Here is a 12,756-nt window from a genome sequence, read left to right as displayed (position 1 = left end):
TCTCTCTCTCTCTCTCCTTTCCTTTCTCTCTCTCTCTCTTTCCTCTCTCTCTCTCTCTCTCTATCTATCTCTCTTACCGTATGTATGGTGTTGTCGTCCAGAAAACGGCGACAGCTGCGGAAGTGCAGTCCTTTCCCATCCACGCTGGGATAGGTGTTCACCAGCGAATCACCTTCCATACTGTATGTCACCTGCAGAGAGCATTAATATCAAAACACATTAAAAGCAATATCAATCTATATCTATATCTTTAATAAGCATGGACGTGTGCTAAATAAAATTTATCTTTATTCTTACAGACGATTTTATGGCAATGCCCTTCCTTTATTTAATTCGGGTCTCCACACTTTTGGATGGAATTCTTTCAAACAGATACACGGAAATGTGTGTACATCTACTGTAAGTAAATCAAATTATTCAAGCTAAATCTAGAAAAAGGTGCTCTTTGGTTTGTTACCATTTTGTGACTTCACTGAAATGTGCGGTTTGGCTTTTCATCAAGGGTTTATTGAAGGATGTAAGCAAAAAAATAAACTCTTCGTTTTCATAATGCCATTGGCCTCCTGAAATACCCTGAAGTGCCCTGCGTCTCCCAGCATACGACGGAATCATGGGAATGACAGTTTCCCATTCCCATGACGCATTGCGCCTGGGGGAGGGGGGTAAAATCTCCCAGGTTGCAAAGCGCAGGAAAGTTTTAGTTTCTGTAATGAACTAAAAACACATAATTCAGATCACATGGCGATATGCAACCTGGGAAATTTTATCCCCAAGGCGCAATGCGTCATGGGAATGGTAAAACAGGTGAAATAATGGTGTGTTTTCTACCCACCATCCTTTTCGTGCCCCAGGCGTCCTGCTCTTCGCTCTCCACGCCCAGAGTGAAGGTGTTGACTGACGTCTGGCCGAACTCTGTGATCTTGTAGGTGAACTGGTCCCCTGAAACCGTCATTTCCACCGAGTATTCTATCTCCAGTATCTTCGGTACCATGTCCGGTGGCACGCCTACAGTAAAAGAGGGTGTAGATACACATGTAGAGACACATATAGAGACACATGTAGAGATACACGTAGAGACACGTAGAGACACATGTAGAGACACATGTAGAGACACGTGTAGAGCTGATTCGAACTCGGCTTATGTTACTTAATTATGTTAATTACTTTAAATTATTCAATTTATGTTAATATTGTGTTGAATTCTGTACATTTCTGTTGTTATAATTTTGAATTTTATGTGGACTCCAGGAAGAATAGTGGTCAGTTGAACACTAATGGAGATCTAATAAAAACAAACAAACATGTAGAGACACATGTAGAGACACATGTAGAGACACATGTAGAGACACATGTAGAGATATACACGTAGAGACACATAGAGACACATGTAGAGACACGTGTAGAGACACATGTAGAGACACATGTAGAGATACATGTAGAGACACGTAGAGACACATGTAGAGACACGTGTAGAGATACATGTAGACACATGTAGAGATACACATAGAGACACGTAGAGACACACGTAGAGACACATGTAGAGACACATGTAGAGACACATGTAGAGACACATGTAGAGACACATGTAGAGACACAAGTAGAGACACATGTAGAGACACATGTAGAGACAAGTAGAGACACATGTAGAGATACATGTAGAGACACGTAGAGACACATGTAGAGATATACACGTAGAGATACATGTAGAGACACATGTAGAGATACACATAGACACACGTAGAGACACATGTAGAGACACATGTAGAGGAACATGTAGAGACACATGTCCACCGAGTATTCTCTCTGGAGATACACGTAGAGACACATGTAGAGACACGTGTAGAGACACACGTAGAGACACAATGTAGAAATGTACATTATGAAGCAGTTCAAACTGTAATTTCAAACACAAGAGATTTGGACTAACGTAAGTTTCGACTGTACAACCCCAACCCCTGTCAAGGAATGAGCTTCCGTGACGTTCAAGGACCGGAGTTGCACAGTCGAAAATTTGGTCCAAATCTCTTGTGTTGGAAATTACAGTTTAAACTGCTTCATAGTGACTTCTACCAACATAGATGAACTTTCAAGATTAGAAATATACATATTTTTGAGAAATTTATAATGTACACTTTATAATACTATGTACGTCTTTGGGTGTTGACAGTATTGTCAAATGTACAGCAATTGGAGACTAAAGAGAAAGAGAGAAATATGCTTATATATATGCTTATATTTATACGTATACGTAGCTATTCCGTTCTAACACTAAATTGCTTGTTATGTCAGTATAAACGGTTAGATTGTGAGTAGGCCTTGGTCTGTGCGGCAACTAATACATTTTAAAACGCATCTAAACGTAACCAAATTTGATATAATCAAATAAATACGCTAAAATATAATTAAAAATATAGTGAAGAAGCTAAAAGTATTTGGTTTGGCCCTGCAATGACCCCCACAGTCTACTACGGGGCACTTGCTACCAAAGAACGCTGTTATGCTACTGACAGCTCGTATTGCAATGTGCAAACATTAAAAAAAACACACAAAAGGAACGGATCACTTTACGCTTTACCTAAAGACGTCCTACCACCAGAGGTCCTACCAGTACACCTACCAAGTTTCTGCAGAATCTCGCCATAGTTGTCGGAATTTCCGCACCCCTTCCAGTTCCCTGTCTCCTTGGCTAAGTCATAAGGCATCTTGTAAGATCGTTAAAGGCTTCTTGTAAGGAGAACGCTGATCAGGTATACACGCGTCTTGTAAATACACCGGCAACACTGTCTTAAGTTAAGAAGCAAACAAAACCAGGTCATAGGTGGAGTGGGCGTGGCTAGGACCGCTAGGTCGTAGGTAACCATTGGCAACCGTCAATCACTCTACGTCTATTCAAATTTCAGCCAACATTCCTAGGGCGGCGTAGGTCACTTATATTGATAATATGTGATGAAGTATCACCGCATTTGGTGTATTTTTTTTATCAGAGATGTGAGTCGAGGAGTCTGATTGGCTGATTGCTTGACATGTCACATGTCACCTGTGTACCGTGGGGCCACCTGTCGGCCGCGTTGGGGAACTACAGGAATTAGGTAATCTTCAAAGCAGATGTTGCGAGGAAAGATTCTGATGTTCTCTTGCTACTACCCTGGATGCCAAACTAGTATCGGGCCGTTTTCCTCCGGCAGCCGAGAGCCCTTCGCCCGCATGCCTAAATTACCGCTACGGGGGAGTAGAGCCGAGGGGAGTTTGGCTGGCCCTTCACTCGTTTGTCCGGCCAGCCAACCCCCTCCCCCCCCCCCCCGGGCCTACACTCCCCCGTAGCGGTAATTTACACCAGCGGGCGAAGGGCTCTTGCGGCCCGGAAAACGAGTTCTGGCTTCCAGGGTATCTTGATACATTCTCTGTATGGGGTGTGCGGCAAAAAGCGCCTCTATCGTTCTTCTAACTTCATCAGCTCTAGAAACAAGCTATATTCTTTCTCACTCTGAACATCTTAAAAAATCGACGCAAAAACACAAAATAAGACTTTGTCCCTTGTCTATGAATTTCTGAAACCTAATTTCGAAATTTGACATTCTTCTTCACATCATGACATTGACCCTATATAGTGGGGGCTTTTAAATGCCTGATCTACTAGCATTCAAGTTGGTAACCGCTCTCCCTCCTTGGTGATGTTCTATAGATCTAGAAGTTGTTTCGCGATGGTACATGTATATACCAAGCTATTTTAAATTATCGTACATTTTCGTATCATCGTAGTTAATTATATAACTTTAGACCTTACAAATTCATAATTTTACTACCTTTTATTGTAATATGACGATACCAATATGTTTATGTTTTATTTTAGAACAAGTTTTGAGTATGATAGTATTGTACTGAATCAGTAATTCAGCCATCGGGCTGCGAGTGATTTATATTTTAACTAGAGTCCCACGATCTCATACCTTCGCCAAATGATGTTAATCTTTTTGACTGACAAAGATGATTCCTTCTGATAATGCAAATAAAATCCTCATTTGTATTATTTTTATATTATAATATTGTATTATAATATTGTATTATATAGTTGATCATATTCTCCATCAAAAGACAGCCTTATCTTAGCAAAGAAAGCCATTCTATCATTTCCTCATAAATTATGCAAATGAGGTCCTTATTTGAATAAGTTATATTTAATGATGTTCACCTTCACTTAACTTTGAAATACCCCAAGTATGAAATTCCAGGCAGTTAGCATTATGGAATTATAACATTTTCTCATTAATTATGCAAATTAGGTGTTAATTTACATAATCAGTATCTGCCTGTGTTTCTCTCGTTCTCAATTACATATCTCACAAGCTTGAATAGTCCTATAATGTAATGCACCTGATTTATAGAATTTCCCCATTAATTATGTAAATTAGATCCAGATTTGCATAATTGTCACATAATTATGTCAAGCGTCACTTGAGCTACCTACATACTAAAATTCACGAAGATCCGTCCACCGGTTCTTGAGTTATTCTCTTTTGAATATTTTCAAACAAATAGCCCTGCAGTTCCTGAGCAAGCCGCTAGGAGGCCCAAACTCGTGTCACTTCTTCCCCAGCATGAGAGCTACCTACCATCCAAATTTCGTCACCCCAGCATGTCTAGATCATGAGATATCAAAACCGGAAGTTTAGCTGCAGTACCATAACAAGCCGCTAGGGGGTCCAAAATCTAATCATTTCTAGGTCTCATCAAGACCTACCCACCTACCAAATATCAAGATAATCCATCTAAGCTTTCTCGAGTTATGCTGTTGACAGACACACACACAGACACACACACACAGACACACGGCCAGGAAAACATAACCTTCTTGGCGAAGGTAATAAAACATTCATCATCATCTTAATCATACTTTATTTCAAAGAACTGAATTGGGTAGCCTCCGTAGCAGGCCTATAGAACTGGGGATTCAGTGGTCTTCAGCTGTTTTCTGATCAGCCCAGTTCTAAAAACGGGGGTAATTCAACCAGGCCGGCTATGTTGTCTACATGCAATCAGAAAATAGCACATAAAAGCCCCCAAAGACCATGAAGACCCCCAAAACCCCCAGTTTTTTGGCATGCTGTGGAGGCTATGAATTGGGTCTGTCGTAACTATTGGATTCTCTTATATCGCACACCCTCGAGCTCAAAGACGTAGACAGACATCAGGATCAGTGAGAAAGATATATCTAGCTGTGCCTCTTGTGGTTGGAAGTCTGAGTAACAAAGGCCGACGTCCTGTCCAATGTCTAACATCGCTTGATCAGTGCCCACCCCTCCAGGTCTCCAGCTTTGATGGTCTGTATAATCAGACATATGGCGGGTGTAGTGTAGGCCACACCAATTCAATTTGTTGTTTCTCGGATTTTTTCAGAAAAAATCAAGAGCGACAGGGTGAAATAAAATTTTAACTAGAGGTCGGAGATATCATGCCTTCGTCAGAGGGACATTGTTCTAGATAAAGGAACGTTTTTTAATACTAGAAATCAATTTGGTCTAGAGTACAAAAGCTAGAATCTCTGTACTCCTTTTTTCCTTTTTTTTATTCTACGACAGTGTCGCAAAATGTAATGAGAGAAGATGTGATGAAAGGAAAGAATCAGAACAGGGGGAGATTTATTGCTGTTTTCGTTTGTTGTTACACTATGTTCTTTTATTCAATTTGCATCCTAACCTTTGTATTTCCACAGTTAGTATGATCCAAATCTGTGCATGTTACTAGTAATCAGGTTTTTTGGCCTTCATGTATTTTATCGCGCTTTTGCAGTGGACGTCATCCATAAAAATTACTTGGTCTGGCCTTACAATTTAGGGAATGACCTGCCTGACGCATGTCCACCTTTTTCCTCCCCCGCCCCGGTATTTATAGGACAGCCCCTTAATTGTAATCAATTGATACCAGATGCATGCGGGGACAGCTGTCCCCATGTGAATCAATGCAGACGTTGGTGGGGGTAGTACATTATATATCTAACACAAAAGGTCCACTGCAGCGACATAGGGACCCCCCACGAGGCCCGTTTTCGAACTTGACCTTGGCCTGTACAATGGTAGGTTGCCTACCAAAAATCATGAACATCTCTTAAAATATACTCGAGTTATTTTGCTAACAAGCCACAAACACAAAAAAGTCCACTGCAGTGACGTACGGACCCCCCACGAAGCCCAAACTTGCACTTGGCATTGGCCTCCACAACGGTAATCTGCCTGCCAAAAATCATGGACGTCGAATAATGCCTTCAAGAGTTATTCCGCTAAAACCGCAGTCACCCACAATGCGGCGAGACAATTTCATAGTCCTTCTGACGAAGACAAAAAACAGGCCAAGGCACCCCATGATAGACAGAAATGTTGATATATAAATAAGCCATGAAGTGAACATACCAGGCTGGTTTATAGTTAAAATGATAGATTTTGAACATTTAATGAAACAAAATTGCATTGTTACATTGAAAAACTTAAGAACTAGGAAGAAAATGATTTTTTTAACTGTTGAGGTCAAAATATGTCTTTCATTGAGCATTTTGCAGTTAGTTTAGAACGAAATTTTTTTTTTTTTGCAAATCAGTAAAAAAAATGGACAGGGCGATACGAAAAGCAACAAATTAAATTGGTGTAGCCTTAGCATTTAGACAGCAAAAATTGATTAAGTGCAACGTATTGACAACAGTATGGGATGTTAGAACTGTAATGCGTACTATTTTGAAGCTGGGCAATAACTTTCCATTATACAGTAACATTAGTAATATTAGACTATTACATAATTTAAAAAATATAACCAATAGCATATGGTTTGGTGACTACTAGTATTTTGGATGCTTTCTTTTGCACAAAAATGTTTATTTCGTTATGTTTACCAAAGAATAACATATTTTTTCGCTCTGTTTTTCTCTTCTTCTCCTAACCAATAAGGTCAACCCGATGTCTGTCACCATGGTATCTGATGGTGCGTACATGATGTTGCAATTTTATATCAGGAGGGATTTAGACTCCTGTATGACCATATATATGAATGTGTTTGAGTAAGAATTAACAGAGCAGACCATATGCGAAGGTAAACATTATGCATTTGCTTAGCAAATGTTACCTTTCTAGTTAACGTTGTGCCACACGAACTCATTAGTATACCTACCGTACGTATGGTGTCGTCGTCCACATATTGACGGTCAGTGCGAACTGACAGTCCCTTCCCGTCATGGTCAGGGTGCACGGACACTAGACTGTCCCCCTCTAAAGTCCAGGTCACCTGAAGAATAAGAAGAGAATTGTAAATTCGCTCAAGTTCAAAGGCCATCAACATGTCTTTGATATTGACATTAGATATATTTTATAGAAAAGAAGAAACTCAACAAAAGAAGTTGCAATGTTTCTTTGACATCATTTAATATGTGAATTCATATCCAGTTGCTTTAAAAAGGGAGAAGAAATCTTCAAGACCTATATTATATAGAATGTATTTTCTAGTAGTTCCTAAGACTTTTACGTTATTCTTTTCTACTTCTATCCTTTGTACAATGATACTCAGTATGATATACATGAAACAAGTTGCACAGTCTAAAATTTGAGTCCAATTTCTCGTGTTGGAAATTGCAGTTCAAACTTGTTTCATAATGATTTCTATTAACTCAGACAAACTTCCAAGATAATCTGAAATCTTTCTCTGTCCATTTCTCACCCTCCTCTTCTTGCCGGATAGATCATTCTCCTCGCCTTCCACTCCTAATGTCAGAGTGTTCTCGATAGTCTTCCCGTCATACACCACTTTTGACGTCATCACGTCCCCTGACAGAGAGATGTCTAACGGAAACTCTGCCACCCGCAACTTTTCAAACCCCTCTTTTGGGACTCCTGCAAGAATTTCAGAAAAATTACTTCTTTGGACAACAGTTTTTTTTTTTTTTATTGTTATGTTTACCGAAGGAAAACATATTGTTTTTGCTCTGTTTCTTCCTCTTCTTCTTCTCCAAACAATGACCTCTGACCTGACCAATGACATGATTTGTTGATGTCTGTCACCATGGTGACTGGTGTTGCGTTACATAATGTTGCAATTTCATGGTCTGCTCTACTTCTGTCACCATATACTCCTAGTACATGTGAGTGAATGTGTTTGTGTTTGCACTTTGCCCTAGTTTCTATAAGTGCACTTTGAAGGTCTCAGCGGTCAATGTACTTCGCCCACTCACTTGTAACATACAATCCTTTGTCCAATTGCAACGAATAGCAAATTGCTATTCTAAACTAAGTTACCAATTGCTTTATGCTACATGTAGCTGATATAGCTGTTTTATAACAATTTCTGTTTTCGCAAAATACAATAATATCTTTTTTTATTCCAACATTTCATGACCAAACATGGCGACGGCACACTCAAGTTATATTTACATATTTTATGCCGCCACCAACACAGAGTACAAATATAGGACAGGACAATACTCATTTTCACTTGAGTTAAGTGAGGAAAGTCGTGTAAAGTGCCTATCTCCCAAGGGCACAAGATCGGTAGCATGTCAGGACTCAAACCCAAGACCTCTTTGTTCCAAGGTCCCGGGTTCGAGTCTTGATTGCATAACCATAGCTAGTATTTCACGAACGTCTATGAGACAAAGCAACTGACACGTACCCAGTTTCTCCATGACCTGAGGATAGTTGTCGGAGTAGCTGTCATACTTCCATTTTCCAGCCATTTTCGCCACGTCGAAAGGCATCTTCCTGTATATATGCTGGGCTCGTTGGGGAATAAAGAATGTGAAAAAGGCCGCTAAGAAGCTCAGGTGCCGTGAAGGTGTGACTAGGTGACACTGTGTGGAAACGCCTTTGCCACGTGGCTTTGGGACTTTGAACTTTGAACTTTATTCATCAAAACAACATTGCAGGCTGAAACAGCCTGAATTGTGTTGTGAATTACATGTACATTCATAGTAACAATAACAATTGTAACATTTTAGCGTTAAAAGATTAAGTGTTAAAAGAAGTATATCCGTTAATGACGTATTGTATAAAATATCGATAACACATTAAAATATAGACAATAATTGAGTGGAACAACTTTAGGATACAAGTACAAGGAGGCAATAAATTTTTTTTATAAAAGTCTATAGTGTCCTTCAGATTTTTTAAAAGTCTATAGTGTCCCTCACTGCTGCAAGATGTTGAGTGATCTGGGGATAAATGATTGTCTATGTCTCTCTGTACGGCTAAGTGGGATCTTGTAGCTGGAAGTCTGACGGCGTAATTGGTAGGTTGTCCGTCTACCCGGCTCAAGGAACTGCTGGCAAGGGTGAGTGCCATCCGCCATCACCCTCCTGAGTTCACGTACGGATGCCTCACGTCTCCGCTCCCCCAGGGTCGGCGGCTGACCGGAAGGGATTCCAATGATTCTGCATAGACTTGGACTATGAACCCTTGTAGGGCCTAGGGCTATTGTATATGAATATTACATTGGTGTACGAGTATTAGACTTTGCCTCGACCTCGTGGTTGGGGGAGGTCAACAGTGATTCGATCGCGGTTGGCAGTCACATTTGACTCAAGTTTAACACAAAGTTGATTCGGTTTGTAAGGTAGGTGTGGCCTAAATCTGGTCAGAAACTCCCAGATTTCAGTCAACCTTGGTCGGTTGGTGTTTTTTTATTGTTTTATTGTCAATTTGCACATAAAAAAGTAACAGTATAAAATGAAATTATATACAAGCAAATATATGCTGGAGAGCCCAAGAAACCTGAAGGTTTGTCTAGTGGACTCTCCCAAATCCTATTAATTTTACGATCTCTTATTTACATACATTTATTACATTTACATTTAACTTGCAATGTATTAAGGGATAAGCAAACAAATTAACTCAAAGTAGGTACAAGATAATATAAAGTTAACACGGCGAATTAAATATCTAAACAATAAAGTAAGACAATCAAGAACATATCATATTGAACAAAAAAAAATTTCCATTAGTCAAATCATAAGTTATTATGAGTAAGAACAACATAAGAAACCAATATTAACGCAAAGAAAATATCATAGCATAAGAAAACAAGGAAAACAAAAGCAAATCAGGAAGTGGTAGTTGGCTTCTCTATCAGGTCGGGGATTGAGAGGCGTAGGGAGCAGGTAAAGATCATCGAGGATTTAAAATCATGCTACTAGTATCTCTTGGTGCATTTGGTCTTTGTTACTTGTATCTGTGTACTACATGCTATAGTTACGGTATTTACATAGTAGGGATACCATTAGCACAATGTTCAATCATCACGTTTCGTCCATAGTAAGGCCATGTTGATTTGATTATATGGATGACATCCTCTGGGAACCTCAAAACTGATGCGCGCGTGCGAATAAAAAAAAAGTTTTGCAAAAAAAAAAAAGTTGCTTTCACTATGAAATCTACGTGCGGTCAAGAAGGTGGAACAAATGGCACAGAATATGTTATGGCGAATAATCTACTCTTCGAATTCATTTCTTTACATTTTTGTCCTTTTTCCTTTATTAAATTTGATTTTGGCATTCTACGACATTGGTATCGTTTCTAAATGTTTTCCTTGCAACTTATGGTATATTTTTGCTCATTTAGCAACTGTTTTGCACGATTTACAGTATGGTTGAAAACTTCTTTTTTTTGGGAAATGGCCGAAAATTCATGCGCGCGCTGATGTCATCCATATAATCAAATCAACATGGCCATAGTAACAAGACGTAGAGGCTGCTTGATATTTGTAGCCACGGGAACAAAGAGTTAGGAACCATTTGCTCTTCGGTCTGCTGCCTAGCAGCGTTTTGTGTTCTCAGCGTCAGGCTAATGTTCACGTCGTCCGGTTACAGGGGCTAATACGGGGTGTATAAATCAGAGCGGTTGGACAGGATGTATTGTTGTACCTAACTACTCAAACATGTCACTCAGACGGCTAGATCGCTTCAACCCACAGTCATAAAGAACACTACACATCACACCATTTTAAACATTTTATTAGTAGCTGATGCAAAAGAATGGACACATTTGGTGCATAAAACTCACCCTTTGTCGCAGTGTTTTAAAACATACGCAGCTCCGATTGCAATAACTGAGATTCATTGTGAACATAGCTATGAGTTATTACAGTTCTGTACTAAGAAAAGCGTTGCCCGGTCGTCTCCTAGTAGTAAACGGAGCTCCATGTCAACAATGGTATATAGGTGAAGGTCTTATATAGTCTAGACCAAGAAAAGGCATTTTTGCAAAGGTTGTACTGCAATGTGTATATAGTAAGACAAAACTGCAGAAACGACAGCCACGTGCACTGTAACAATTGTCTCAGTATGCTTCTACTCTGCTATGAAGTGGCACATATTTTTCCGCGGTTCTATTCTACAAGCCATGAGGCATTCTTTGCGTACAAAGTCGACTTGCCGACGAGTGGCTACACTCGGACGTTGTCCACCCATCCTGACAAGTTGTCGCCAATCGTAAACTCCTGTGAAGAAAAAACAACAACAAAAACAAAAACATAAGCAAATGCATAATGTTTACCTTCACCTTGTCTAGCCCAACAAACAACAGCACTGTTTATTCTTACTCAAAGCCAAATACGAGTATGTACATATGGTGAGTAGGCTCTCCAACTCTGTACTGCTAATAATGTAACCCTGCACCACAGGGTGTTGGTACAGCACCAGTTACCATGGTGACAGACGTCTGGTCCAGGTCAATGACTTTAATTCCATCTACCTCTGAAGCCTGGTAGCGGGCTAACTTTTAAGTATAGTACTAGACTTTGAGACTAAGAGATAACAGGATGCAATAAAGGGAATACGATATGCACTTGTACAAATGTTGTTAAAGATTTTGCATTAGGGTACTGTGTTAATATAATAAAGTTAACTTACAGCATGGATGGTGTTGTCGTCGATCCAGCGGCGAACAGTCCGCATTTTCATGCCCTTCCCGTCAAAGTTAGGGTAGTTGGACACGAGGAGGTCCCCTTCCAAGGTGTGGGTCACCTGTAGATGTTAAACGTGGGAACGTGTAAGAAATATAATCTTCTGATGATCATCGGCTGCAACACAGGCTACTACTTGCATGCCGTATACGCGTAGTAACTGCCAATATTCCTCTAATGTTAATATTAATAATAGTTAGAATTAATTATAAATTGAATGACTACATTCAACTTAAAGAAGTATCTGCCAACCTTGCGGGTGCCCATTGAGTCCTTCTCGTCTCCCTCCACTCCCAGGGTAAACGTGTTGACCGACGTCTCACCAAACTCAGTCATCTTGTAGGTGACGGAGTCTCCTGACACAGTCACCTCCACAACGTACTTTTCATTCTTTACCTGCTCTATCATGTCTGCCGGGACACCTTTAGCAAGAAAATATAGAAATAGTCTTTAAATTTACCTCTACAAGTTATCCCAATTTCTCTAAACTTACAAGATAATACTATTCTTCTTTTAACTTCCCAAAACCCACAAATTTTGGAAAAGGTGGGACATTACGTCTTCCATGGTTTACAGAAGAGAGGTCAAACCTTTCAGACATAGTTTTACACATAGTTCTAGTTCCAGACTACTCTGTTTCATGTTCTTTTAGGTTTGAAATTTTTAATTAGCCCCCGGGCATGAATTTGCGATAATCTTCTCTTTAAATTCTAATTCTTGATTCGTCCAAGTATCTCATTAGTTTGGAGACTCATCTAAAGCCCCTGTCACACATTCACGAACTTCCCACGAATTCGACCTGTTCGGCTGGTCTTCGGGAGCATCCTG

The 12,756-nt window shown here is 39.8% G+C and overlaps 2 protein-coding genes across 2 annotated transcripts in view; both read right to left on the bottom strand.

Moving 5' to 3' along the window:
• LOC109475989 (fatty acid-binding protein, liver-like) overlaps positions 1 to 2,702 on the bottom strand; it is a 2,838-nt gene extending 136 nt beyond the window's left edge. The window contains exons 1-3 of the mRNA XM_019776797.1: positions 2,618 to 2,702; positions 833 to 1,005; positions 78 to 191 (exon numbers count right to left, since the gene is read on the bottom strand). Of these exons, the coding sequence (XP_019632356.1) occupies positions 78 to 191; positions 833 to 1,005; positions 2,618 to 2,702 (372 nt within the window). The remainder of the gene's footprint in view (positions 1 to 77; positions 192 to 832; positions 1,006 to 2,617) is intronic.
• An 8,707-nt stretch (positions 2,703 to 11,409) lies between these two features.
• LOC109475988 (fatty acid-binding protein 2, liver-like) overlaps positions 11,410 to 12,756 on the bottom strand; it is a 2,552-nt gene continuing 1,205 nt past the window's right edge. Inside the window, exons 2-4 of the mRNA XM_019776796.1 lie at positions 12,181 to 12,350; positions 11,876 to 11,989; positions 11,410 to 11,463 (exon numbers count right to left, since the gene is read on the bottom strand). Of these exons, the coding sequence (XP_019632355.1) occupies positions 11,410 to 11,463; positions 11,876 to 11,989; positions 12,181 to 12,350 (338 nt within the window). The remainder of the gene's footprint in view (positions 11,464 to 11,875; positions 11,990 to 12,180; positions 12,351 to 12,756) is intronic.

The sequence above is a fragment of the Branchiostoma belcheri genome, unplaced genomic scaffold (assembly GCF_001625305.1).
Source record: "Branchiostoma belcheri isolate BF01 breed outbred unplaced genomic scaffold, Haploidv18h27 scaffold36, whole genome shotgun sequence".
Lineage (NCBI taxonomy): Eukaryota > Metazoa > Chordata > Leptocardii > Amphioxiformes > Branchiostomatidae > Branchiostoma > Branchiostoma belcheri.
The sequence above is the reverse complement of the archived record's forward strand: the minus strand, read 5'-3'. Positions and strand labels throughout refer to the sequence as shown.